Source organism: Athene noctua, chromosome Z (assembly GCF_965140245.1).
Source record: "Athene noctua chromosome Z, bAthNoc1.hap1.1, whole genome shotgun sequence".
Lineage (NCBI taxonomy): Eukaryota > Metazoa > Chordata > Aves > Strigiformes > Strigidae > Athene > Athene noctua.
The window spans coordinates 12,197,233-12,224,139 of record NC_134077.1 but is presented as its reverse complement, the minus strand read 5'-3'; the positions used below and the strand labels follow the sequence as shown (position 1 = coordinate 12,224,139).

Here is a 26,907-nt window from a genome sequence, read left to right as displayed (position 1 = left end):
CCGCCCGCCGCCGCGCATGCGCCGCGGCACCGCCCGCCCGCACGGAGCGGCTCGGCCCGGTACCCGGCGCTGCCCTCCGCCCGGAGCTACGCGCTGCTCGGTACCCGCGCGGCCCGGCCCCGCGCTCGCACACCGGGGCCGTGCTTCGCCCGCTGCTCGCACGGCCGCAGCCCCCGGCCGCCGCCCTCTTCCCCCCCCCAAACCCGCAGACCTCGGCCGTTCCGCGGGCATCCCTGTTCCGTCCCTCCGAGCCCGCAGCCCCTGGCCGCTCCACGGGAGCCCCCGGCCACCCTTCCTCTCCCGCACCTCTCCTCCTCCAAATCCGCAAGTGCCGGCCGTTTCGCGGGCATCCCTGGCCACCCCCTCCCTCTTCCCCCCGACCCCGCAGACCCCGGTCGTTCCGCGGGCATCCCTGCCCCTCCCTCTCCTCCCCCGGGTCCGCAGGCTCCGGTCGTTCCGCGGGCATCCCTGCCCCTCCCTCTCCTCCCCCGGGTCCGCAGACCCCGGTCGTTCCGCGGGCATCCCTGCCCCTCCCTCTCCTCCCCCGAGCCCCCAGGCTCCGGTCGTTCCGCGGGCATCCCTGGCCACCCCCTCCCTCTCCTCCCCCGGGTCCTTAGGCCCCGGTCGTTCCGCGGGCATCCCTGCCCCTCCCTCTCCTCCCCCGGGTCCGCAGACCCCGGTCGTTCCGCGGGCATCCCTGCCCCTCCCTCTCCTCCCCCGGACCCCAGGCTCCGGTCGTTCCGCGGGCATCCCTGCCCCTCCCTCTCCTCCCCCGGACCCCAGGCTCCGGTCGTTCCGCGGGCATCCCTGCCCCTCCCTCTCCTCCCCCGGGTCCGCAGGCCCTAGTCGCCCCGCGGGAGCCCCCAGCCCCGCCCCTCTCCCCCCCCGCCCGCAGCTCCCAGCCGCTCCGCGGGAGCCCCCGGTCGCCCCCGGCCGCTCCGTGGGCATCCCTGTCCCGCAGCCCCCGGACCCCCCCGCCCGCCCTTACCTGCCCCCGCCGCCGGCCAATGGGCGCCCGCAGGAGCCCCCGGGGGAGGCGGCGCCGCCGCCGAGCGCGCGGGACCTGCTGCGCGGCGGGTGGCGTCGGTACCGGTGCGGTGGCAGCGGTGTGGCCGGGCGGCACCGCGCTCAGGTGAGAGCCGGGACGGGATGGGGGCACGGGGGGTGCGGGACGGTCGCCCTCCCCTCGCCCCGGCCGGGGTCGGGGGGCTCTGCGGGGCGGCCGGCGGCAGGGCGGGGGCAGGACCGGGCGCTGCTGGCCAGGGGAGCTTGGCTACCCCGGGGGTCCCGGCGCTGGCCGCCCGCCGGTGGGCCGCCTGGGGCCGGGGTCCCTCCTCCCGCACGGGTCGGCGCTGTCAGGCCCGTGCAGGCGGCGGCTGTGCCGCGCCGAGCTCCTCACGGCTGGGGCTGTGAGAGGCTTCTTGCCTCGGTGGACACCCTGGGGTGGGAGTCCAGGCGCGGGGGGGAATGGTTCCTGCCCTGCGTGCTCCTGCCACCCTCTGACCTCGCTGGCTGCTGTCGCCTCTTGGTTCTCGTCCTCCCCTTGCTGCCTGCCCAGTGCATGCTTCCTGGGTGGAAAGTCCTCCGTGTCTGTGGAAGCCACGGACCCTGGTGTTGCCCAGGGTCTGCCCAGCTCCCCTTCCTCTCGCTGCCCCGTTTTCTGCCGGTGAGACCCTGCTCACCGTGCCTGGCAGGCAGAGCCGCCCAGCACACTGCTCCCCGCTGCTTCGCAGCTGCCACAGCAGCCCTGCGGCTGGGGTCTGCCCTGGCCGCCTGGTTTTGTGTGGGATCTTTTTTGGTATTTGAGGGTGTTGAGGTTTTTGGTGTGGGTTTTTCTTTTCGGACTGTGACACTAGATGTGAAAGTTTAACGGTGCTAATGGGGGGCTGTGATGGCTGCCCCCAGTCTGGCTGAGCAAGCAGTTCTTTGCTTCAGGCACCACCAACAAGCAAGCCTGGCTGATAACCAGCCTGTGGGGCAAACTGAGAACAGTGCGAGGCCACATCTTCTCAGGCACCAAGGACCCTCGGGTACATCTTATCAGGAGATAACGGCATCAGCCTGAGCTGAGACTAGACAAAACTAAAGCTGCCTCAGCTACAGACACACTCAGTCACCAAGGCGGGGTTTGACTACAGTCCATCACTTCACACTATAAATACCTGTAGCTTCCTCGAGCCCATTGAGCTCTCCTGCGTGGCGGCAGGCTGCACGGCAGTGATCTCCTCTTCAGCAGAGACGCTTTCAAGGTTACTTCTCGAGGCTGAGAGATCCTTTAGCCGGCATCTGATATCTACAGCGAGGTAAGCAGCCTTTTTATGTTTGGTCTGAAAGTATATTGTATGCTAGCAACATGTAATAGTTAAGCTGTAGTGGGATATATATCAAAGTGTAACAAGTAGTAGAGTGTTTGACCGCTGTCTAAATTATTGTTTAAATCATCATTTAAATCACTGTCAAATCACTGTTTAATTACCATTTAATGATCACTAATCACTGATTACCATTTAATTTCCATTCACTCATCGATTAATTATCACTTGATCATCCTTTAATCATGAATAAAACACTTTAGGTAACTCCACAATCATGACTTCTCTTAATAATTTGCCTGCAAGAGGAGGCTGGCTCTGATGGCTTCACACTGGGAGTACAGCCCCTTTGGGGCTTCAGTGGAGCAGCAAGGTCTTGCCTGCTCTCCCCATCAGAAAGCCTGGCACCCTTCCACTTTCCCTCTCCTTCATAAAATTTTTGTGTTCTGGGTGGAGCATGGCTTCTGTGGCTCTGTCCAAGTAGGCTGGTGAGGAGGTTGGTGTGGTGGGGCCACTGGTGCTGGCATAGTAGCTTTGTTGGGGAAGTGCTTGTGGGCTGGTTGTTGCCGCGGGGCCCTGACAGCTGTTGCCATTGCACAGGGAGACTTTGTCTGTAGGGATTGAGGGACATCTTGAAGGAGGGCTGGTGTCTCCCCCTGTGCATGGGCTCTGTTTGGCTGTCCTGCTCAGATGTCGCACCTAGAGGAACTGTCTGCCCTGGTAGATGAGGACCTTCTTGACTTCATCCTGAAGGATGGTGCTCCTTTCCCTGAAATCCCAGGGGAGGAGAACAATCTGTTGGAAGGCTCTGGCCTGCTAGACCCTGGGGTGAGTTCGTTGGGAGTAATCACTGCTGGGTTGTGGTTCAGGAGGTTTGGCTCCCTGCTGAGTAAAGGTTTTTTCTCCAAAGCTCCTGGACAAGGACACTGAGGATATGATCAACTCCATGCTGAGACACTTAAAAGATGAACCAAGCACACTACAGGATTGTTTGCCTATTGACAGTGACAGCGGCCTTTCTGAGGATCAGCATCTGTCCCAAAGCTCTAGCAGCAATTTTGCCAGCAGCCACAACGTGCAGGTTGATCACAGCTATTCCTGCCATCTGGATAAGCCTATGCTGGAATGCATGAGGTCTGACATGACAGAAGATAGTTCCAGTGACCTCAGTAAGTGATGTGCCTGGGCTCTTTCTGTCCTACCTACAGTCTGAAAAGCAGTCTTATATTGGAGTTTTTTAAGTGGCTGCCAGGCAGCGACAGAGAGCGCCAAGTTTAGTGGCTTTCTGCTGCTGTAAATATGTGGGTTTGTGCTACTCAAAGCTGGCAGATCATGTGCTGCCTCACTGACACCCAGCCCTTGACTCTCCTTTCATTCCCCAGGGGCATGGATGGGTTTGGAAAATCCAAGCAGGACACTAGGACAGAGCTCCAGTTTCCCAACTGTTATTGCTGGGGATGCCGAACACCAGCTTGTGCCTGGAGCCACTGTGCAGGTACTGACTGCCATGCTTGTGGGCCCCAGCTGTTACTTCTGCTCACATCTCCCCTTCCCTCCTGGCTTGGCTTCTGTGAGGGTTATCTCAGAGGAAAGCATGATGCTGCTTTGGGAGAGCTGATCCCGGTTCTGTGTGCTTTCTGCATCCCTCTCTGCCATGGGATGAACTCCCTTTACTTTGCATTCTCAGCAGGCATATTTTTGCGGTTTTCTAGTTTGAGTTCCCAGAACTGTTCCTGACAGAGGAGGAGAGACAGTTCCTGGAGAATGAAGGTCTTTCATTACCAGCCTGTCTGTCACTGGGCAAAGTAAGTCCTCACTACAGCCTGTCACTCCCAAACAGACTTGGACTTCTCAAACGCTTCAGCCAGACTAGTGGTTTGAAAATACAAGATGGTGCCTTGGTGAGAGCATTGGTGCCTGGGTGCTGTGTTCAGGGAAGTGTGTGGCAGAGCTTGGAGTCCTTTTCCTCCTTCTGAGGCCAGGGGGATGTCCACATGCACAGCAGCCTCTGCTGTGCTAATCAGGTAGATACAAAGAGCAAGGAGACCTGACTGCTGCCAGTCTCCCCACTCATGACTGCTTGCAGGAGGCAGTTACACCACAAGTGTCTCCAACCTAATTTTTCTTGCTTGCTTAGTGGCTTGTGAGCTGCATGCTTTTCATCTCCCTTAGGTATGCCTCACTTTTGCTACACCGGGGAAGCTGCTGGCTGCATCAGCAGGCCAGAGTTTGCCTGGCAGCTCGTGCAGTTCATTCAGTGGTGTGGGAGGGACAGAGGACAACAGCACACAGGCTGAGCACTGAGCAGGGTTTGTGAGAGCTGGATTGCCAATGCCCTAGGGTTACTGCTAACAAGAAATGTTCCTTGCAGGCTGAAGACCATCTTCTGAAGGACATGTGTCAGAAGATCCAGAACAAGCAGCCAGCCCAGAGTCACAGGAAGAAAAGCAACATGAATGGCTTGGAAAACAGGTACAGGCACACAGCAGTGTCACCTGACACTGAGGGGACAGACAGGTCCTTTTAGGGATCCTTGGAAGAATGATGATGGCATTAAATTGTATTACCAATTAAAGCTTTGTTATGATTATTATAGGACAGAATTTATTATTAGAATGGCACAGAATTTCTACAAGCAGAATTGATGTAGTACAATGTACAAGGAGTGTAATACAGAATTTATAATACACCTTAACTTATATTTTCTAATTGCCTATATCCTGATACAATGTAACTTATGATTCCTAATCACCTAGATCCTAATACAACTTAATTTATGATTTCTAATCACCCGGACCCTCTGCAGATCTGATCAGATCTTAATACATAGTTTGCTGTATCAATATGATGTTCATAATCTAGACTTGAAAATATATAAAAGAATGTGAGTGACTCCCTCAGTCTTGAGAGGAAGCAGATGATGGTGGAGGTGTGCCTGGCCAGGAGGGTCCCAGTTCTCACTGTCAAGCAGCAGTTGCGATCCAAGTTCCCCCTTAGGTCTTGTAACTGCTTGATTTTATTGACAGTGCTTTGTGCTATGGAGAGTTCCGTGTGCTGTTACACTGCCCTGCTCTGTGACAGGGTCATCAACAATACTGGGCTGGTGGGGTGCCTGGGATCCTCAAGGCCGGTAAGGAAGGGAATAACCAGCCTGGAGCCCAGCAACCTTGACGCTGCTAGGGAGGGGAAGAAGAAATCTCTTTGGTTTGTCTACTTGGTGCGGAGAACCTTCAGGGCCTGATAATGAAAAGACAGAAATGAACACGTGACCAGTCATAATGAATGGCTGCTAACCTCATAAAATGGTATTAGCTGTGGCAACCACATTGCCAGGGATCGGGAGCAGGGGGAACTGGTCAGAAGCAGCTGTGTGCTGCCACTGCTAGCATCTTGCCACTCTGGGCAGAAAGTGAGGCTGACCCTGTGGGGCAGCAGGTCTCCTCAGGGATCTCGGAAGCTCAAGGCATAGCCTGCCCTGCTCTCTTACACTTGGAGACAGCCCAAGAGCTTGCTTTGTTCAAGCCAATGTGCTGGCCTGCCAGGTAGAGCCTGTTCTCCAGATCAGACTAGTTTACAATAAAGCCTGACATCGTGGACCTTCAGGGCTGGTGTGCTGCTAGGAGTGAGCATCCTCATGCATTAGTCTGGTTCTTCTCTGTGGGACTGGGCAGGGCTTGCCCCTTCCCAAACCTGGTGTAAGATGTTGCTCTCTGGGCTTTACTCCTGGTGGTGCTAGGTAGACCCCAGAAGCCATTTTATCTGCCACAGCCACCCAGAGGTGGTGGCTGATTAGCTGAGGAGAGACTCTGGTGAACTTCCTACAGTTGACTAACAAAATTTTTCCCCCATGTTGTTCTTCTTTCCCTGGAAGGATGGCAGCTCAAAACCAAGAGCTGGAGAAGAAGGTACAGCTGCTGCAGGAGCAAAACAGGTGAGTTCTTCTTGTTGGACATGACAAGAGATGTGGTGGGGAAGGCTGTTCCTCTTCTTGGGACTGTGGCCTGTCCTAGGCTGCAAAGAGGGCAGGAGAGGAGCCTGCAGCTCCTGGTTCAGCCACTGCATTAACCTGCTTTGCCTGCTTTCCTGCAGGTTACTGCTCAGGCAGTTGCAGAAACTTCAGGCCTTGGTGAGACAGTCTGCCAAGAGAACTACCACGGTGAAAACCATGGTGAGTAGCTTCAGCCCCAGCATCTGTTGTCCTTGTAAGTTTGGGAGAGAGGTGTTTATTGAAGCTGATGATGCCCATCCATGTCCTTTGGTGAGGTCTGTGCTGATTTTTCTGTTTCCAGGTCGTAATTCTGTCCCTCTATCTGCTTCTCTCCCACAACATCTCTGCATTGGAGAGCACCGAGCAACAGCTGGACCCGAGGGGTGAGTGCCTGGGGGCTGAGATTAAATGCTGCCTTCTGGGGCAGATCACCTTCCTCAACTCAGGTGCCTCCAACCCAGCAGCTAGGGCGATGACTAGATTTGGCTTTGCTGTCTCACCCCAGCTCTGGACTCTTCCTCAGCCCTGTTGCAGAAGCCTGCCTGGGCCAGGGGTGGTGCAAGAGCTGGAGGGATCCATTCCCTCTTGGAGCACAAGCTGTGCTTGTGCCTGGCAGCTGTGCAATATCCTCTTGACACCTCCCCTGGGAGGAGGCACCCTTAGCTGAACAGTTTGTTCCCCTCTTGTGGGTTCTGTGGTGCCCTGTGCTGGGAGCAGGACACTGACAGACTGGGCATGACGGGACTGGGTCTACCTCTTTTGCAGTGCTGCCACAGGAGAACCATGAGTTCCCAAACCAGGTGGTGGCTGTTGTACAGGAGGACGCTGTGATGGAGGAGTTGACCCCAGCACCTGAGGACCCCTCGATGTCAGGAGTCCTCAGTCAGTTATGGGAAGTGTTGCAGAGTCAATCCAACACTGATCCCACATCTTTTTTCAATAGCATCTCATCCTGTGACCTTCCTGCAGCAGCGGGCTCCGAGCTGGGCACTCCCCAGCCTGATGAGCAGTGCCCAGATACTTATATTTTGCAGGTGCCAGTGGAGTGGACCATCAAGGAGCAGGAGGAGGTGGAACATGCTGTCCCAGTTGTCATCGGGCAGCAGCATGCTGATGAGATTAACACCACCACCTCCTGCTTCTTGGGGTGAAGCTGAGCACCCTGCCAGGCAGGGACAAACAGAGCTGCATTAACATAATCTATCAAAGCAGATTCTTCTGAATACTCTCCCAATTGCTGGCAGCTCAGAGGGTTTACCAGGGAGGAACTGTTTTAGAGTTGACCTGTCAGATGCTCTACTCTCTCTGTCTTTAGAAGGACTCTATCTAAGAAGGGGTAGGAGACTCTGGGAACTTTGCTACACTGCAGACATGGCTAGCAGCATGCAGTGCGTCCTGTGGCTTGCAGGGATGGATTGTGGCATAGAGGGTGAAGGTGATTGGCCCATAGTTGGTCTGACTGGGTGCAGTGGGTGATGGAGGCTGCTGTCCTGCTTTTTTCTTGCCCGGATGGAGGTGAACAGGCTAGGTCCTGCACCTGTTACGGTGTCTGGTGGCCGCAAGCATTGGTCCCTTCCCCTTAATCCTGCAGTCTTGCCTGATTTCTAGGTGCGAGATAGTGAGCTGATCTTCAGTGCCCTCACAGGGAGTGATCCTGCCTTTGCGACAGATTCTGTCGCCTGTTCCTGCTAGCTTTTGAGCCATGGGCACAGCCTGGCTAGAGAAGGTAATGTTGAGTCCTTCCCAAGCCGTGTGTGCTGTTTCCCTTCCATAGGGTCTGAGCCTTTCATCTCCGCAGCCCTGGGAGTGGGGCTTTTGGGCTTCAGGGAGAAGGCATGCCTTCAGCTGGTGTGCTGTCAGGGCGTGGAGCAGAGAGCCACGGCAGTTCTTGTGCTTCTGAAGGCCTTCCTGGCCACAGGATGGTTTCAAAGCTGTGTCCTTGTGTGCCTGAGCTTTGCTGTGCTGGTTGGTGAGGCAATCAGTTGGCTGGGATTGCTCCCCAGGGCTGAGCAGAAACACTTTAAGCTGGTGAACAGTATTTCCTGGAGGGCAGCTTAGTAGTCACCTGTTTAGCATCTCTCCTCATGCTATTTTAGGACATTTCATAGAATCCTTTAGAATGGTTTAGGTTAGAACAGACCTTTAAAGGTCATACAGTCTGACACTCCTTCAATGAGCACAAACATCTTCTACTAGATAATAGTTAATCATTTTCTTACTAACATCTAAATAAATCCTAATGGTGTGTGACTCTGTCTTCTATGGTCATTTCAGTGAAGGGCCGGGCTGCTGGGTGGAGGCTGGGGGCTGCACCAGGAGCTGGGAGCATTGTGTGAGGAACCTGGGGGTGCTGAGGGGTGATCACTCTCGCAGCCTAATGAAGGGGAACACACGCTGCCTTCCCTTCCCATGGCTGCGGCTGTGCAGAGGGGCTCATTGAGGCACGATGCAAGTTTGTGGGGTAGTTACTCTGCTCTCACCCCGCCCTTCAAGGGTGTGAAAGCAATCTTGAACCGCACTGGGAGACGAGTGAATGTTGTGAGCACGCAGCGCCCACATGTGCCCAAGCAGGCGCTTGCGGAAGCAAGCAGCTTCCCTGATAGGAAAGGAGCTGGTGTCTGCCCCCACAGCTGCTTTTGTAACGAGGAGCTGCACAATTGCAGGAAGCGGAGCAGAGCCAGGGTGGGCTGGGGGCCGTGGGGAGGGCCCGGCCTGCTGGGTGGTTGCTGAACAGGGGCTGGGCCCTGGGTTTGGTTGGGATCACCGTGTCCGCCGGAGGCAGATCCTGAGCTCAGGCTGCAGAGTCCAGTGGGGGGGGCTTGGGCGTGCAGAGCCCTGCAAGGTGATGATTGCAGGCAGCACTATGCTTGCAACCCACCCAGGAAGCAAAAGGATGCTTGTGCAGGTAAATGTGTTTCTGCCTGGGGAGGAGAGACAGCCAAGGGGCTGCTCACCCATGGGCCTTGACTCAGGACCAGCGTCAGCACATTCATAACAGGATCCGGTGGCATCTCTGCCCTGGATGGTGCAGGCAGCCAGCAAGCATCCCCAGGGAACTGGACCTTTTTCTCCAGGAGCCATGCAACCCCATTCTCACTTTTCATTTCATCATTCCCAATTCACTATCTGAGATTGCTAAGGAATTTCAAGAAGTAACCTTAAGAGGCATTTCATTTTATTATTGTTAATTCACTTAGTATCTGATGTGCTAAGGAGTCTCAAGGAGTAACTTTGAGAGGCATCACTAGTCAAAGGGAGACCCTGGCGTGCAGTCTGCTGCTGTGCAGGAGAGCTCAACAGGCCCTGAGGCTATCCACTATTTATGGAGTAAGTTGATTGATTTCTATTTTCAGACCAGCTGTGTTTCAGTTGGTGCATGCTCAACTAGTCCTCAGCTGTTGAGCAAGATTTATGGCCCTTATTGTGTTGTTATCTGTCTCTCCAGAGTCCAGCTTAAACCAGATGCAGCCATCATGACCACTGCTGGTGGTTATTGCTTTAAGCAGAAAGTGGAGTGCTGCGGAGGAGCACACCACCACACCAGGGCTGCTATTTTTCATTGCTTTCTGTGTTCTCATTTCGGTCCAACAGCAAGCGGCTCTGAGCCAGCAAGAGGAAGGAAGCCCAGCCTGGGCCTCACCTTGGGTTAAAGGGCGGCCATGATGAAAATGCCTGGCATGAGTCCTTCAGCTGAGGAGGCTTGCACCTTGTTTCTATCAAGCAGAGGAACAGGAGGCGCCTGGTGTTTCTGCCACCCTCCTCCTTCTCCTTGCTGCACCCTCCATGACATCTTCCCTTGCACGCTGCAGGGATCAGAATGCATCAGCGCTGTTTGCACACACACACAGAGCCCAGGACCCTGGCTTAGGTTGGTGTTAGGGTCCCTGCTTGCCCTCCCCACTGTGCTCCCTCTGTTATTCCCAAGGTTAAACCACATACTACGTATGTTCTAGCAGGTGACTGTGTCAGCATTGTGGGAACACACCAATAGACCAAAACCATGAGCCTTTCAGGACAGAATATTCTGTTCAGCAAGTCCCGTATGGATGTTGCCGAATGGAAACCTCTTTTTTCTTGGTGACGCCCTGAGTGTCAGTAGTGCCATCTCCTTTCCATGGTAGCAACATACTGAAAGTTATGAAAGTGCGAAATAAGATCTGTCTCCTGTTTCTGAAGAGGGCCTGTGCTCTGTGGCTGGTACAGAACACCTCCTGCTCATAGCTTTAAAGGAAACAGACTTCTTTTTTCTAAAGGAATCAGGGTTTCTTGGAGAGGTGGGAATGCCAGTTAGTTACAGAAGCAAGACATACCCTCCTTTTCAAGGGAAAACAAAACCCCGTATATTTTTATTCACTAGCACCAGCTGCTGGATATTGGTGGAAACAGAAAAAGTAGCAGAAATCAGCCAAAAAAAAAAAAAAAAAAAAAAATCAGTTAAAAAAGCATCTGGAAACAGCACTGGAGCCACTGCCTTCCTCCAGCTCCCAAAACCAGGAACCTTAGCCCCAGGGCTACTGAACGCCCAGGAGCACTGGTCATGTCAGAACCACTTTGGCAAAGGTGTCTGAAGCAGAAAGCGGAGAGGTCAGGCAAGAGTGCTAAAAAAAAACCAGTGCCAGATGCATCCTTCCCCTCTTCCCTTTTCCTGGCCTCGTGTCGTGCAGCAGGGGCTTGGCTGGAGACCCCCACGTCTGCATTGCTTGGGGGACACAGCCGTGCAGAGGGGCCTCTCTTGGGACAGGCTCTTTGGGACCTTTCCCCACCCCTGGGGCGGGAGGATGGTTGGCAGCTGGCCACCACAGTGCATCTGCTGGGGCTGGGAACGGAGGTTGCTGAGTTTGCAAAAGCCATTTGCAGCTGTCCTGCGTGTTCAGGCACCTGAAAAACTTCCTTTGCTCTGCTTACACAAGGAAGGCTTTGCCTGGAGCCTGCCCTGCAGTGCTGGGACCTGCTGCCCATGGCATCCCAGCAAGGCTGTGCCTCATTCTGCTGCCTGGTCACAGCTCAAGTTTGCCCCGCACACCTGGGGATATTTGGGAGGGACTCCAAGGGACAAGTTACCCACAGCCCAGTGGCAGGTTTGCAGGCATAGCACTGCTGCACACTGCCAGAGAGGGGACATGGGACAGACCCCATCCCCAGGGACCCTGCTGCCCTCGGCGATGCTGCGTGAAGCCCCCCCATAGGAAGGTGGTTGTGGGGCAAGACAAACCCTGCAGCTTTGAGAAAGGGCAGAAAAAGATCCAAGCCCTGGATCCTCACAGAAACCCTTTATTTTGCACCTGGTGCTCAGCCTTCACGCTGGGCTGAACTTGCCTGGGAAAGCATGAACCTGTGGGCTGACAGCTGTTGAAATGCCACACATCAGTGTGGGCAGAGCCTCCTGGGGGAAGTCCAATCTCCTTGCTGACCTGGGCCTCTTAGGTTTCCTTGCTTGCTGTTATTTTATCCGGGTGAAAACGCTGGTGCCAATCCTGCAGGAAACCCCAAATCACTGTGGTTCACCCAGCTGGGATCACCTATGCTGTGGTGAAGGGTACAGAGGGGAAACCCAAGGAGGGGCACTGTGTTCCCTGCTGCCTCACTGAGTGCTGAGTGGGATGTCCTGGGCTCCAATCCTGTAGCAGAGGCTGGACCAGGTGCTTGCATCATCTCCAGGACAAGGAGATTGCAAGAAGAGTCCTGGGTGGGTGTCATCAACCCCATTTTGAGGTCACCCACCCTGGGGCACATGTGGGATGCAGGGGCTGGCCAGGTCACAGGGATGTTTCTTAGTCCCTGCTTGTCACCAGTGACAAACCCATTTCACCCTCCCAGTCCGGCCATGTCCTATCCCATGGGATTTCTCCCTTCTCCAGCCCAGGGTGCAGGAAAGTTTGGCACAGCAGTGGCTAGGATCTGGCGCTCACCGGGTGGCTTTCCAGTCCTCATCGGGGCTGTTGGCCGCCTCTCGCAGAAGCCACAGGGCGTGCAGGGTCTCCTCCCCGTTAGTACCCACATAGCACTGGCCCAGGAAGGCGGTCATCCGGGCTGTCTCTGAGTCTGGAAGGGTCCGAGGTGGCATAAATCAGGGTGACGAGGGATGAAGCCACTCCCCAGCATCGCGCTGGCATCCCCGCTACAGGGTGATGGCTCCCTCCTGCTTACCTCGGAGCTGCCAGCGCACGGTGAAGGAGAAGGTGGGCTGTGGTACCAGCCCTGCATCCTGCTGGGTCCCCTCCAGTGGCGATGTGAGGATTTCAGAGCCACCGGCAGCAGGACCCGGCAGGTAGGAACCGGAGAAGCTGCCGTCCTTGCTGAGGAAGGACACAACCATGCGGCAGCCGGTGTCGCTCCGCCATGACCCGGAGAGGAGGCACTGCAAGGCCAGTGTTGTGGCTTCAGGGGCCAGCCAGGAAGGGGGGCATCCTGCTGCTGCCCCACCACCCTGGCTCTGCCCAGGAATGCCTGCAGCACTGGAGTACACAACACAGACCCATCACCTCCTCAGCGCAAGCATCACACCCGCGGCACTGATTGCCTTAGCACAGCCACTGCTCGGGGCTGTTTGCTTCGATCACCCAGTGGAGAGCGGGTCCTACCTGTGTTAAAGCAGAGGCTGTGCTGCTTTCCCTCCACGCTTGGTGAGAGATGGGGTTTCTCTGGGGCATGGCTTTGTTTGCCTGTCCAACGGAATCCCACAGCCAGAAGCATCTTTGCAGGAGCAGTCCCTCCCTCCCAGTCACTCTGCAGCTTCCTTCAGCACTGAGTAGGGATGATCCCACTAGCTCTGGCAGCCCAGCCCCAGCTCCCTGCTGAGCACTGCAGCCCCAGCAGCTGCCTTTGGGGTCTAGCAGGGTGTCAGTATCAAGTCCCCATTGTCACCTGTCCCCATACCTTCCTCTCTGCAGGGGCAATGCAAGTTCTCCTGCTTGTGCCAGTCTGAACTGGCATTTGAGAGAGAACCTCTGGCTGCCCACGCTGCATCCCTGTGCTACATCTGCCACATCCCCACCATCACTTGTCCCCGTACCTTCCTCTCCTCAGGAATGACGTATGTCACCAGGGCCAGGGCGAGGGCCAGAGTGAAAGCACCGCTCCCCATGGCCATAAGGCTGCAAAGAGGCCAGCACAACTCCCTCCTGGCCCTGCGCCCCGGCCCCCTTTATAGGGCTGTAACCAGAGCCCCACAGGCAGCGGGCTGGCAGCTGTGGGGTGGGTGGCCTGATGGCAGAGTGCCTGAGACAGGCGAGGCAAGGAGGTCTGAGTGACCTGGGCAGTGCCGGAGGAATGCAGGGATGAGCACGGCTGCAGAGAGAGGGGCGGGGGCATGGGCTTTTTTTGAGGCCCTTATAGTGGCCTGGAAAGCATCAAATACCTTCCTTGGGAGTCTGCCTCTTGTGCATTCAAGCTGGAAATAATTACCTGTTTAAACACTTAGCTGGTCCCTGCTTTGATGGTGCCACTGCCTGACCAGGGTCACTCATGTAGTGTCAGGGCATCGCTGGCAGAGACAAGCTGCCACGGCTGCAGCACTGCGCAGGAGGGAAGGCTTGCCCTGCCTTCTGCTTTAGCAGCGTAACATTTCCCCAGCACCTCAGCTGTTGATTTTGCTGCTTTTGCTTTCACAAGAGTTGAAGGAAGAAGTAACCAGAGAGGAAATGAGGTCCAAGGGAGTATGTTTGCTAAACATACAAAGCATGCTAACCAGCCTTATATTTGCACCTCTTCCTTATGTATGCTGGTCTTAGGGGCCTTGGATGTACAAAACACAGCCTGCACTGTCCCTGCGTTCCTGAGCTGCTTCTCTGCTTGCTGCAGTGCCTGGAGCAAGCATGGGGCTGTGGGCAACTGAAAATTAACATGGGATTCAACTTCATAAACATGCTGTCTCTAGGACAGCAGTGTCTGGGGCGCTGGATGGCAGCAGGGCTGTGGTGTGTGTACTGAGGGTGGGGGAGTCCCACCCCAGGGCAGCTCTGCTCAGCGCCTGCCATAAGCCCCAGCACACCCCAGCACTCTGCTGCTGCTGCTCAGCACCTGTCCCTCTGGTCTGGATGGCCCCAAAGTCTGGGGTCAGTGGAAATCAACCCTCTCCTATCACATCACTCCTCCTTGTTGCCTTTTACAGTCCCAAACTCATGAGCTTATCACAGGGGCTTGAGAACTCCCCCCAAAGGGGATCTCTTGCTCTTGCCCTGGATGCCACGCTTCATCCTTTCAGCCTGACACCAGCCCCTGCCTTTCTGCGCTGTTTGGCAGGGACAAGCTGCCCTGTTTGAGGTGCCAGGGAGGTGGCAGCCACCACTCCATGACGTGACAGCACGCACCAGCCTTGCTGGGGCTGGGCCAGGCTCAACAGACTGCACAGTTAGTGTGCTGTCATCCCTAGGGCTAGGTTATATTTGTACCACTTGTGCAATAGGCTTTGTCTTCACCTGTGGGCCTGCCAAAAACTTGAAAGGGCTGACTAAGCTTGACAGATGTCCACGGAGGTAGATAGAGTGGCACTGCCAAAATGCGGTGGCAAAAGAGGTTAAAATCCCTGGTTATAACCCAGGGGGGTGGGGTGGGATGGGATGGGATTGGGTTTTAACTGTACACATTTCATTCTGACTGTTGTGCAGCATGGAGGAAACACTTTCTCAACATTTCACATCTGCCGATACTGTTAACTTCCATCACCCAGCCCTATGGATCATGAAGTCCTGGGACTAGTAAGGCGTCTGGTGGGGTTGGATATGAAGGCACTACAAGGAAGGCAGCTCGATTCAGGATGCTGATGCCACCTCTGCAGCTGGCAGGCAGGTGGGGAGTGGTGGCACAGGGTGAAAGTTTGGGTTAGGATGAGGTGGGAAATGAACCCAGGGAGCTGGATGGGGGGGAATCAGGGAGGGATCCAGATGTCCCTGGGGAAGGGCAGTAGTGAGCCCTTGACTCTGCAGGGGTACCCAAGGGGACATAAGCTGCCTCAAAGGGGGAGCAGGGGCAGTTTTTAAAAAAAGACAATGACAACTGACATGAATTTTAATTTTATTTTGATGTGAGAGACTGGTTTTCTTGTCTTTGGGGGGGGCTGGACTACAACTGGAGCATGCCATCACGGGGCAGGTAAAGATGTGTCTTCACAAGATGGGGACAAGCTTGGCAGGATCTTTCCTTTTCGGATGCGTTTGCGCGTGAAGACGTTTCTGCCCACCCTGTGGGAAGCAGAGAGTTCCTGTGGGATGACCCGTACACACTGCTCACTTAGAACTGCCCATGCTAGCAGATGACAGGGCTGTCCCTAAATGCCCCCCAACTTGCCTCAAGCAGCTGCCAGATGTCCCTGTCCCTTTGACATCGGGCATTGGCATCCCCCTGGCAAACACATGCTGGAGAGTTCCCAGGGGTGGTCCCCTTGCCCATAGGGATGCTTGTTCTCAGGGGTCCTTCCTGGGGATGGCCCCTCTGTAGGGACACTGCCCCCCACACCCCTCCACTACTTCGTGGCTTTCCAGACACTGCCCCCCACACCCCTCCACTACTTCGTGGCTTTCCAGACACTGCCTCCCACACCCCTCCACTACCTCGTGGCTTTCCAGTCCTCCTCAAGGGACCCAACAGCTTCACGCAGCAGCCACATGGTGGTCAGCGTCTCCTTTCCACCCGTGTCCATGAAGCACTGCCCCGTGAAGGCAGTGGTGGCATCTGGGGAAGCACTTAATGAGTAGTCGGTGGGGACAGCACCCACGCTTGTTGGCTGCTTCCCCCTCTCCTGGGTCCTTTCAGCGGCAGTTCTGTTCCTATGCCAACAACCATGCACACCCCTAACCCCTGGGGGGGGGGGGGGGGGGGGGGGCTGCCCTTCTCCAGGGGCTCCCTCAGGCAAGGCAGGCTCTGTGGCACCATGTCCCCCATGCCCTAATGGGGTCCGGACCCACCACGCTCACCTCGGGCTGCCCAGCAGGGATGGGTGCAAAGGGACTGGGTGAGGAAGGGCTGCCCCATGCAAACCCAGCATCATGTGTTAGCCTCACACTGGTCAGATACCTTTACCTCCCTCTGCTTAGGTGCACCAAAACATCACTCAGCAGACTTTCCAGCAGAAGAAAAAACTTGCTGGCCATCTGCACAGCTCCCAGTCCCCCCGTGGTGCCATCCCTAGGTGTCCCAGCACTTACTGGAGAACTTGTCCCAGCGCACGGTGAAGGCAAAAGTGGGCCAACCCCCCTCACTGGGCTGCTGCTGGGCGCCTCTCAGGGGGGAGGCATGGGCACAGCCGCCGGCAAGGGTGACACGTGTGAGGTATTTCCCCTGGAAGTCCCCGTTGTCCCTCACAGCCGAAATCTCCATCAGTGAGTCCAGCTCATTCCTCCACAGCCCACTGAGCTGGCACTGAAAGGACACGGTGATGAGGGACCCCATCCCTCCCACTGCCCCATGGCCAGAGCCATAAGCCCTGCTGCTAGTACAGCTGTGGGGCAGCGATCTCCCCGTCCCCGGTTTGGGGAAATGCTCCCCTAGGTGCTGCTGGCTGCCTAGTGGACAGTACAACAAGGCCAACACCTGCCAGCCTGTCAGCATGCATGGTGCGCCCAGACACAGACCCCATGGGAGAGGATGCTCCATGAATGGTGCCTCTGAGCATAGACCCCACAGGAAGGGATGCCCCATGCATGGTGTCCCAAACACAGATCCTGTGAGAGGGAATGCTCTGCACATGATGCCCCAGTGGGAGCAAAGCTCTGTGGAGGTGGTACCAGGGAGCTGGGGGTGATCCAAAGATACCCTGCCCATTCCCTGGACTAGGGGCTTGCAAAGTTCTCCTGCTTGTGCCAGTCTGAACTGGCATTTGAGAGAGAACCTCTGGCTGCCCACGCTGCATCCCTGTGCTACATCTGCCACATCCCCACCATCACTTGTCCCCGTACCTTCCTCTCCTCAGGAATGACGTATGTCACCAGGGCCAGGGCGAGGGCCAGAGTGAAAGCACCGCTCCCCATGGCCATAAGGCTGCAAAGAGGCCAGCACAACTCCCTCCTGGCCCTGCGCCCCGGCCCCCTTTATAGGGCTGTAACCAGAGCCCCACAGGCAGCGGGCTGGCAGCTGTGGGGTGGGTGGCCTGATGGCAGAGTGCCTGAGACAGGCGAGGCAAGGAGGTCTGAGTGACCTGGGCAGTGCCGGAGGAATGCAGGGATGAGCACGGCTGTGGAGAGAGGCAGGGTCGCAGGGATGGTTTGCACATCCACTGCTCAAGAGGCTCTGCCAGCCCATTCCTTCCTCTGTGACGGAGTCCTTGCGGTGGGCACAGCCTGCCACCGTCTCCCTGCCACTGTCCCAGTGCTGACATCCAAAGACAGTGCTACAGCAAGTACAGCCTGAGCAGCTCTTCACTGCTGAAGGGTGGTGTGTCTGATTGCAGGTGTTTGTCCTCATGACAGTCCCTTCCTGTATTACAAGTTCCTGCTGCTGTTTCTACACTGTTTTTTCTCCTGTCTGTGCTGGGCTTTCCGTGGGTCTGAGAGCTATGACTGTCACTGCGGCAGGAAGTCTTGGGCACCCTTGAATTTATCCCTCTTGTAAGAGCAGAAGGTCTTTTCTGGAAGATATGCAGATATTAAAGTTTGTCTGTCCCTTTGGGAGGGGATGCCCTGTGCATTCAGCTTCCATCCTGGGGACTTGCTCGAAAAGCCCTTGGGGACACAGCATTGCTCTCCCTTGCTTGATGCCTATCTGGCTCCCAGCACCAGCACACACCCTCAGGGCTCAGCACTCCCCGGGAGTTTCCATACTGCACCCGTGGGTGCAGCCCCAGCACAGTGTGGGGACAGAGAAGCATCCTGCAGCCCTGCTCTGCTAGGGGCTCATCAGCTGGCTTTCCAGTCATGCTTGAGGCTGTCAACCTCATCTTGCATGATCCACTTGGTCCTGTCCTTGTGCATGAAGTACTGGACCATGGAGGTGGTGGTGGGGACTGCCCCATGACAGGGTGGGAGGTGGGAAAAGGTGTTGAGATGGGGCTTTCCCTCTTAGGCATTCAGCTTGCCAGTTTGTGAGTGGGAAAGGCTTCCTGGGGGTGAGTGATGTTTCCCTGCCAGCCTCTTGGCCTGCTAGGATTGGGGGCCTGGCACTAGATGGACGTGGGATATGCAGGGCGTGGGAGGATGAGCCCAGCTGAGCCTGCACCCAGCTCTGCCCTGCCTTGTCCTGGGCAGGACCTGCCTGGACAAGAGCCAGAAGTGGGGGCCAGGAGCTGCTGCCAGCCATGCAACTCTGATGTTGAGGATGGGGGAGCACTGGAGACACTATAGGGGGTGCAGGGGACCATCGAGGACACCGCAAGAAGTGTTGGGGAGCTCTGGGGACATTGTGGAGATGAGGAAACATTTGGGACACCAAAGAGGCAGGCAGGTGATTGCTAAAAATACTGCAGGGAAGGGCAGAAGAGCATCAGCGACATCATAGGGAGGGCAGGACAGTTCTGGGAACGTCATAGGAAATCTGGGAAAGGAGAAACACCTGAAAAACTCCAGGTGACAGTGAAGCCAAAGGTGGGCTGCCTCTTCTGGTTCATGTGGTGCTGGGACCCCTGCAGTGGGGACACCTGCATCTCATCCATGGTGGCAGTCACGGCTGTGTGGTAGGAGCCGGCGGTCACCTTTCCCATTGATCGCTGAGACGGCCACGTAGGAGCCCAGGTCATTGATCCAGCACCCAGTCAGCACATGCTGGTGCTGGGGGGACTCAGCACCGGTGCTGCAGCACATCTGACATGCAGAGAGGGCAGCAGGAGTGGGCACCCCTGGGAATTGAGGAGGGGAAGCTGGATGAGCCACAGGTGCCCCGTCCACCCAAGGGGATGTACTGCCAGGTGTGGTGAGCTCAGCCGTGGGCTGTGGAGGCAGATTGCAGCTGGGAGGGTGCCCCGACTCCCAGCCAGCCCCAGGAGGGTCTGAGGACCTGCCGAGGAGCTCCTCCCTCCTCCCAGGATGATGGCCCGTGCTCAGCAAGGCTGCAGCCAGAGCTGGGCCAAGGAGAAAGGCGGAGGGGCTGAGCAGGGTGTGCGGTCCTGACCAGGGGCTGGCAGGAGTGATGACCACATGGACATGGTGGAGGGAGCAGGAGCTATGGGACTTCATTTGTAAATGAAGTTGCAGGCTTGAAAATCACATTTATTCTTTTGTCATCGCTGCAGTGTGGCTGGGTACCAGGCTTTGCCTGTGCACACACCCCAGGCGAGCAGCCAGGGACTGCCTGGGTGACCTGGGAACTCCCCGGCTCCATCTGCTTAGGTGGGACAACAGCTGGACTGAGACAGATGTTGGGCACTTGAGCTGCTTGGTGTTGAGACATCTGCAAATAGGAACAGTCCCTGCAGAAATGGTCGCATAGGACAGTCTTCCACATGTGGCTAAGATGTAGTTTAAATCCAGCTGGCAGCCAAACACCGTGCAGCCACACTCTCACCCTCACCCAGCTCTGGGGAACGGCAGAGAGACCTGGAGGGGTAAGGGTAAGGAGATTCACAGGCTGAGATAAAAACAATTTAATAATTGAAATAAACTTATCATAAGAATGCCAGTAGTAGTAGTAATAGAAAATACAAATGGGCAATCCACAATGTGCTCACCACTCGCTGACTAATGCCCAGCCCATTCCCAGCTTGTGATGCCAGATGGGAGAAAATCTTGAAACCACCATCCCAAACACCTGAGTGGAGCTTCCCAAACAAACCTTCTCTTTAGTGAGCATGAAGTTAGGTGATATGGAATATTCCACTGGCCAGCTGAGGTCTGTTGTTTTGGCTGTGCTCCCTGCAGCTTCTTGTGTACCTATGCACTTGCAGGCTGTGAGAAGTTGAAAAGTCCTGGATTTCTGAGCAACAGCTAAAACCATCAGTACATTATCAATGTTCTTCTCATCAGATTACATAGTGAATCCACAACACAGCACTATTATAGCTAGTAAGCAGGAAGGGAAAAATCCCAACAAGCTCTATCCCTACTGAAACCGGGACAGACACGTAAGTGTTGGAGGACCCGTGCAGCTGAGACTCTGTCTCCATTCTGATAGTGACCAAGAGCTGGAGGGATTTGATCCCCTACGTGAGCATTACCCCATGCCAAGACCCCCAAAAATGTATTTCTCCTTTTTTAAGTGATACGCTGCTATGTGTGAGCACCTGTGCAACACAGACACGGCAGCGGCCACACGCTGTGCGTGATTGCAAGGGGCCTCCTGCCTCCTCCAGCTCCCCGGGCCCCTGAAGGCCGTCACAGTGCGTGGATGACCATGACCAAGGCGTGACATGCAGCAGCAACGGCTGGTTTTCCTCCCAGAGGAAGGTCTGCAGCGACACTGAAGGAGACCCCGCTGCTCAGCTTTGCCTTGCGGATGAGCCCGAGCTGGAAGGAGGCAAATAGAAACACCTTTGCAGCTCAGAGCAGAGCAGACACCAGCAGTGTGCGAAGCACTGCGAGCAGGTCGTGCAGCTGGGTAAAACCCAGAGCTGATGAATGCCCAGCGCCCACGGGGAAGCACCCTCAGCCACAGACACCCCAGGCACCTGTGGGCACCCCTGGCGCATCACGTCCGATCACCCACCACCCCAAATCCAAGATGCTGGATGAGTCGCAGCATTGCTGAGTGCCTCATACAGGGACTGGCCTTGCCAACAGCTCTGCCAGCCCATGCCCGCCGCATTCCTCAGTGGCACCGTGGCTGCCTGCTGGGCTTTGCAGACTGCTCAAACTGTGGTCAGCACTGCTGCCCTGCTGGAGCACCCCAGGAGCTGGAGCACTGCTGCAGAGTCTGGGGGAGCCCTGTCCCGGGGAAATGTTGCCAGGAAGGCAATGACAAAGCCAGGAGGATGCACGCAGCAAGGCTCAGCAGGACACCCTGTCGCTGAGCTGTCCACAATTTCGGGTGAGAGCAGAGTCCTGTGGTCCCCCTGCCATCCTCTTTCCTAATTCTCATGTTCCTCTAAAGCAGGTAGGAGGCTGCACAGACCAAAGGGCACCATAGCAGAAGGCTGGTGAAAAGCGTTTTGCTCAGAGAGGCTGTAAGGGATCTGAACAAAGCTGGAGAAATTTCAGGGAGGCACCGAGAGGGAAACAGCAGCATCACTCCAGAAGTGGAATATGGACCCAAGGGCTTAAAATGTGAAGAGTAAACCACTTGCAAGTCTGCAACAAGGTGGGCTAAAACACAGAGCAGGTGGAAAGCATGCTAAAGCCCTGGATGCCGTTAGCAAAGTTCTCCTGTGGCATTCAGAGCAGGAAAACCAGGGGAGCGGCAGGAGGTGGCAGCTCCACCAGACCACTTCTCCCTTTAGGCTGCTCAAATCCCAGGCAAGGTGCCAAGTGTTATTTTGCGACCAGACAGCTTGAGAACCAAATTTCAGATTCAGAAACACAGCTGAGTTTCCCGGAAATCATTATTTTCATGTGGGAAGAGTAGTGTCTCAGGCAGCACCGGCACTGCCCATTGGAGTAAGTCACCAAGCCCAGCAGGAAGCGGGTCAAGCCAGGGTTTGCTGAATATCTGATTTCCAGTAAATCACACCTGTTGTTTTAAGAAGAGTTTTGGGACTGGATGTGCTGCAGCTACTGGCGCTGTGCTGCTGGGTCAGAGCAGCTCCTGACACTTGTCAGGAGTTCATACACAACTGAGACCCCACACCTGCCTGCCAAGGGCTGCCTCAGACCTGGTGGGGGGCTCCCAGACAGCTTGTTGGGGTGTGGAAGGACCGACATCAAGGAGGGAAGAGCCAGGGCGTGCCCATGCTTGGTGTCAGCGGGTCACTCTAGGGATGCACCATCCCATCTGGGCTGGAAAAGAGACTTTCTTGGGGGCAGTCTCTTCCCAGAATAACAGGCTGAGAGCTTCCCCCTGCCCCCACTGCAGCACTCTAGTCCATCCTCCCAGGTCATATGCACAGACTGCACAAGGCTGGGTTTAAAGAGAAAACTGTTACTTTTATTTAGGTTTTTGATGCATTTTTCCCCAGAGCAGATAAAATCCGTGGTGCTGGTACATACACCTATGCTGTTGAGGAGACATCCAGTCTGCCAGGCCTGGCTCATATGGGATGGTTCTCCCTCCTCCTTTCAGTCCATACGAGTGAAGATGTTTTGGCCAGTCCTGCAGGGAAGCAGAAGCCCATTGGTGCCTGGCCGGTGGAGGGACAGGGGTCCCAGCTGGGCTGGGTGTCCCTTGGCTCACCTGGTGGCTTTCCAGTTGTTGGGCTGGGAGTCGACCTTCTCGCGCAGCAGCCAGGAGGTCTGCAGGACCTCCTCCTCCTCTACTTTCCCAGCAAAGCACTGGCCCACGAAGACAGCTGTGGAGTCTGGAGAAGCAGTGGCTGTGAGCATCCCAGCGGGACCCCAGCTGCTTCTGGGGCTTCCCAAGCACCAGCAGGTTTAATGCTCACAGAGCCTGGGTGGCTTCCAATGTTTGCAGGGAAATGCTCTGCAGCAGAGGTGCTGTCAAAGCAACTCTCGATGCCGCCTAGCCCAAACTGTGTTTCAGGAGGTGTCCTGATGTCTGGGGAGACATCAGGGAGGGACAGACTGGGGCAGGAGAGGGGACAGAGAGATTGGGGTGGGCGTTGGGACCTGCCTCAGCTCCCCTCCTCATCCTACCACCCCATCCAGGTACAGCTGCTGCTGCAGCTACCGACCAGAAAACTTCCAGTTGACAGTGAAGCCGAAGGTGCACTGCCCATCCTCGTCCAAGTGCTGGGAGCCGACAAGGGGGGAGGGCTCGATGGGTTTCTGGGCGCTCGACACAGCAGTGTGGTACTCGCCCGAGAAGTTGCCCTGGCTGTCCACCTCAGACACACACATCTTGGAGCCCAGGTCATTCTTCCACCAGCCGGTCAGGCTGCATTTCTGGGGGATGAGCACATCATGAACACATGAGGGCTGCCTGAACACAGCTCCTACCCCTGTCCCACAGACTGAGCCCCCTGCACACACCCCCCCCACCACCACCCACCCCCCCCCCGATGCCCATGGGGTGCTGGCACTCACCTTGTCATTCCTTGTGGGGTGTTTCTGCTCTTTAACTGGCCACCACTTGGTGTTGGTTGCCTTTTCCTCCTTCACACCAGCCTCTTTCCCCCTGGGAGTCTCGGCTGCCTGGCAGAGGAGCTTGGAAAAGAAAGAAACACGGGGGCAAGCTGTGGGCAGCAGCACAGCAGCATGTCTCCGGAGCCCTGCCAGTGCTCAGGCCGTCGTGTTTAAGAGACACGATTTATGAAGCTTCCGCCATCTCAGCCACGTCAGGAGGGCCAAAAGCTGGGGTGAGCCGAACACAAGGGGAGAGGCGAAGAAAAGCAAAAGGCAGAGGCCCCACATAGGCAGAAGTACAGGCAGGACCCCCCCTCCAGCATTGCCGGTGAGCTGTACGACCCCAGGACACATCTGCCTGTGCCTGTGGGGACGCGTGCTGTGCTCGGCACCGCTGTGTGGCACGGAGTGGGGGAGCCCACTGAGACTGGCAGATTCTCAGGTTCAGGGTGGGCTCCTGCACGGCCAAGGAGGCGGCACAGCCAGAGCCCTGCGGCATCCCACCTTCAAGGCTCCGGCTCCACCTCCCAGCACTGCCCGCCCTTTCCCCCACCGCACTTCCCCGGGCACGGGCAACCCCCCCCCCCGGCTTACACCTGTCCCGATTTCCCTGCATGTCCCCGCGGGCGGGGGTCCCCACATGCATGCCCCCCCGCACCAGGGGAGGCATCCCCACGCACATCCCTCCCAGGGACATGGCCAACGCCGGAGCATCCCCGCCCCTCCCCGCTCCTGCCGGAGCACCCCACTCGGCTGGGGCATCCGTCAGTGTTCCCCCTGGTGCACGGGGTTCTCCTGCTGCCGGGGATTCGCCCCGCGGAGGGGTCTTCCACGCGTGCCACTCCCCCTCAAGCGCTGCTGACACACCCCCTCCCCGCACCTCCTCCCCGCCGGGTTGTGTCTCCCACGCGTGTCCCTCCCCGGACCCCGGGACCCCCACGCGTGTCTCCCGGCAGGAGCTCCCCACCTTGTTCCCCACCGCGGCCGCGGCCAGGGCTGCCCCGACGGGTAGGGCGAAGGGGAGGAGGCGGCGGCTCATCGCGCTGCAGCGACGAAAGCGAATCCGACGGTGGTGCGGCCGCTCGTCTTTTTATAGCCCGGCCCGGCCCTTTCCCGGAAAGTCCTGGGAGGCACGGCGGGAGGACGGGGACGGGGATGGAGGTGGAAACGGGGACGGGGACGGGGATGGGGATGGAAACGGGGATGGGGACGGGGAGGGGGATAGAGATGGAGGCGGGAACGGGCACGGGACTGGAAAGGGGGATGGGCAAGGACGGGGATGGGGAGGGGGATGTAGATCGGGGTCCCTGGGGCTGCCCACTGAGGGTAGCCCAGCCTGCGGGTCCCTGGCGCGGAGTTTCCTGGATGAGGTCTATGCCTGGGCTGCACCCCTGCCCTGCAGGAGCCCCTGCTCGCCAAACCGCCCCTGGTCACCGCAGTCGTGAGGACAGGGTGAGGGTAGGTGTGTGGGCACGGCTGGCCGTCTGCAGTGGCTAGAGGGATTTGGGAGACAGAGGAAGCAAACCTGCCCTGACAGCAACAGGAAACGTCGAGGGCATTGTGGGCCGGAGGTGGACAGTGCTGGTCACACGGACCAGGAGAGAGCAAAGGGGCAGCAAACGTCGGGGCAGGACCAAACCAGGCTGGGCTGTTGGTGCAGGGGAACAGGACGGCTGTTGGGGCAGCAAGGATGGGCTGAATGGGAAGCGGGGCTGGGATGGGGGATGTTTGGGACAGCTGATGAGCACGGCTTGGAGGGTGGTGGCCGTGCCACTGTCAGTGCTAGTAAAATCTATGCTTTTGCTTTCTGTTTCTGTTCCCTTATTTAGCAAGTGAGCTGCTTACATCACCCCCTGTCCCGAGGGCTGCCTTCTTAGGAAGCTCCAAGAGACAGGGAATTTGCAGCCAAGGGGGTGATGAAAGGATCAAGTGACAGCTAGTTACTGGGAAACAACACGCAAATATAGCTCTGGGGGAAAATGTCTCCAAAACCCGAATAAAAGTAAAATTTTTTCTTTTAAACACAGCCTTGTGCAGTCTGTGCATATGATGTGGGAGGATGGACTAGAGCGCTGCAGTGGGGGCAGGGGGAAGCTCTCAGCCTGTTATTCTGGGAATAGACTGTCCCCAAGAAAGTCCCTTTTCCAGCCCAGATGGGATGGTGCATCCCTAGAGTGACCCGCTGACACCAAGCATGGGCACGCCCTGGCTCTTCCCTCCTTGATGTCGGTCCTTCCACACCCCAATAAGCTGTCTGGGAGCCCCCCACCAGGTCTGAGGCAGCCCTTGGCAGGCAGGTGTGGGGTCTCAGTTGTGTATGAACTCCTGACAAGTGTCAGGAGCTGCTCTGACCCAGCAGCACAGCGCCAGTAGCTGCAGCACATCCAGTCCAAAAACTCTTCTTAAAACAACAGGTGTGATTTACTGGAAATCAGATATTCAGCAAACCCTGGCTTGACCCGCTTCCTGCTGGGCTTGGTGACTTACTCCAATGGGCAGTGCCGGTGCTGCCTGAGACACTACTCTTCCCACGTGAAAATAATGATTTCCGGGAAACTCAGCTGTGTTTCTGAATCTGAAATTTGGTTCTCAAGCTGTCTGGTCGCAAAATAACACTTGGCACCTTGCCTGGGATTTGAGCAGCCTAAAGGGAGAAGTGGTCTGGTGGAGCTGCCACCTCCTGCCGCTCCCCTGGTTTTCCTGCTCTGAATGCCACAGGAGAACTTTGCTAACGGCATCCAGGGCTTTAGCATGCTTTCCACCTGCTCCGTGTTTTAGCCCACCTTTTGCAGACTTGCAAGCGGTTTACTCTTCACATTTTAAGCCCTTGGGTCCATATTCCACTTCTGGAGTGATGCTGCTGTTTCCCTCTCGGTGCCTCCCTGAAATTTCTCCAGCTTTGTTCAGATCCCTTACAGCCTCTCTGAGAAAAACGCTTTTCACCAGCCTTCTGCTATGGTGCCCTTTGGTCTGTGCAGCCTCCTACCCGCTTTAGAGGAACATGAGAATTAGGAAAGAGGATGGCAGGGGGACCACAGGACTCTGCTCTCACCCGAAATTGTGGACAGCTCAGCGACAGGGTGTCCTGCTGAGCCTTGCTGCGTGCATCCTCCTGGCTTTGTCATTGCCTTCCTGGCAACATTTCCCCGGGACAGGGCTCCCCCAGACTCTGCAGCAGTGCTCCAGCTCCTGGGGTGCTCCAGCAGGGCAGCAGTGCTGACCACAGTTTGAGCAGTCTGCAAAGCCCAGCAGGCAGCCACGGTGCCACTGAGGAATGCGGCGGGCATGGGCTGGCAGAGCTGTTGGCAAGGCCAGTCCCTGTATGAAGCACCCAGCAATGCTGCGACTCATCCAGCATCTTGGATTTGGGGTGGTGGGTGATGGGACGTGATGTGCCAGGGGTGCCCACAGGTGCCTGGGGTGTCTGTGGCTGAGGGTGCTTCCCCGTGGGCGCTGGGCATTCATCAGCTCTGGGTTTTACCCAGCTGCACGACCTGCTCGCAGTGCTTCGCACACTGCTGGTGTCTGCTCTGCTCTGAGCTGCAAAGGTGTTTCTATTTGCCTCCTTCCAGCT

The 26,907-nt window shown here is 56.7% G+C and overlaps 4 protein-coding genes across 4 annotated transcripts; 1 reads left to right on the top strand and 3 right to left on the bottom strand.

Moving 5' to 3' along the window:
- Positions 1-945: 945 nt before the first annotated feature.
- Positions 946-8,583, top strand: CREB3 (cAMP responsive element binding protein 3). Its single transcript, XM_074932949.1, has 11 exons — positions 946-1,132; positions 1,936-2,303; positions 3,003-3,140; positions 3,223-3,481; positions 3,695-3,807; positions 4,025-4,117; positions 4,684-4,784; positions 6,184-6,243; positions 6,402-6,480; positions 6,602-6,683; positions 7,066-8,583. The coding sequence occupies exons 3-11, from the start codon at positions 3,003-3,005 to the stop codon at positions 7,449-7,451; spliced, it is 1,311 nt and encodes a 436-aa protein (XP_074789050.1). The 5' UTR covers positions 946-1,132; positions 1,936-2,303; the 3' UTR covers positions 7,452-8,583.
- Positions 8,584-11,740: 3,157 nt separating this feature from the next.
- Positions 11,741-13,384, bottom strand: LOC141973133 (avidin-like). The gene is made up of 4 exons (XM_074931344.1): positions 13,313-13,384; positions 12,448-12,658; positions 12,210-12,342; positions 11,741-11,774 (listed from the first exon to the last, which is right to left on the bottom strand). The coding sequence occupies exons 1-4, from the start codon at positions 13,382-13,384 to the stop codon at positions 11,741-11,743; spliced, it is 450 nt and encodes a 149-aa protein (XP_074787445.1).
- Positions 13,385-15,379: 1,995 nt separating this feature from the next.
- LOC141973209 (avidin-like) lies at positions 15,380-17,264 on the bottom strand. The gene is made up of 4 exons (XM_074931502.1): positions 17,193-17,264; positions 16,443-16,656; positions 15,849-15,969; positions 15,380-15,479 (listed from the first exon to the last, which is right to left on the bottom strand). The coding sequence occupies exons 1-4, from the start codon at positions 17,262-17,264 to the stop codon at positions 15,380-15,382; spliced, it is 507 nt and encodes a 168-aa protein (XP_074787603.1).
- Positions 17,265-22,223: 4,959 nt separating this feature from the next.
- On the bottom strand, positions 22,224-24,395 carry LOC141973443 (avidin-like). Its single transcript, XM_074932022.1, has 5 exons — positions 24,301-24,395; positions 23,295-23,414; positions 22,943-23,153; positions 22,486-22,609; positions 22,224-22,404 (listed from the first exon to the last, which is right to left on the bottom strand). Exons 1-5 carry the CDS (start codon positions 24,370-24,372, stop codon positions 22,371-22,373), a joined length of 561 nt encoding a protein of 186 aa, XP_074788123.1. The 5' UTR covers positions 24,373-24,395; the 3' UTR covers positions 22,224-22,370.
- Between the last annotated feature and the right edge of the window lie 2,512 nt (positions 24,396-26,907).

What these genes read in the sequence shown, in the direction of transcription:
- CREB3 (XM_074932949.1), top strand. Translation starts at nt 3,003, where the DNA reads ATGTCGCACCTAGAGGAACTGTCTGCCCTGGTAGATGAGGACCTTCTT. An exon ending in AGATAGTTCCAGTGACCTCA is followed by an intron (nt 3,482 to 3,694) that starts GTAAGTGATGTG and finishes TTCATTCCCCAG; the next exon opens with GGGCATGGATGGGTTTGGAA. An exon ending in CCTGTCTGTCACTGGGCAAA is followed by an intron (nt 4,118 to 4,683) that starts GTAAGTCCTCAC and finishes TGTTCCTTGCAG; the next exon opens with GCTGAAGACCATCTTCTGAA.
- LOC141973133 (XM_074931344.1), bottom strand. Translation starts at nt 13,384, where the DNA reads ATGGGGAGCGGTGCTTTCACTCTGGCCCTCGCCCTGGCCCTGGTGACA. An exon ending in TCATTCCTGAGGAGAGGAAG is followed by an intron (nt 12,659 to 13,312) that starts GTACGGGGACAA and finishes CTGGCCTTGCAG; the next exon opens with TGCCTCCTCTCCGGGTCATG. An exon ending in GAGGACTGGAAAGCCACCCG is followed by an intron (nt 11,775 to 12,209) that starts GTGAGCGCCAGA and finishes GGTTTCCTGCAG; the next exon opens with GATTGGCACCAGCGTTTTCA.
- LOC141973209 (XM_074931502.1), bottom strand. Translation starts at nt 17,264, where the DNA reads ATGGGGAGCGGTGCTTTCACTCTGGCCCTCGCCCTGGCCCTGGTGACA. An exon ending in GCGCTGGGACAAGTTCTCCA is followed by an intron (nt 15,970 to 16,442) that starts GTAAGTGCTGGG and finishes GTGCTTCCCCAG; the next exon opens with ATGCCACCACTGCCTTCACG. An exon ending in GAGGACTGGAAAGCCACGAG is followed by an intron (nt 15,480 to 15,848) that starts GTAGTGGAGGGG and finishes TGCTTCCCACAG; the next exon opens with GGTGGGCAGAAACGTCTTCA.
- LOC141973443 (XM_074932022.1), bottom strand. Translation starts at nt 24,372, where the DNA reads ATGAGCCGCCGCCTCCTCCCCTTCGCCCTACCCGTCGGGGCAGCCCTG. An exon ending in ACCCCACAAGGAATGACAAG is followed by an intron (nt 23,154 to 23,294) that starts GTGAGTGCCAGC and finishes CTCATCCCCCAG; the next exon opens with AAATGCAGCCTGACCGGCTG. An exon ending in AACAACTGGAAAGCCACCAG is followed by an intron (nt 22,405 to 22,485) that starts GTGAGCCAAGGG and finishes GCTTCCCTGCAG; the next exon opens with GACTGGCCAAAACATCTTCA.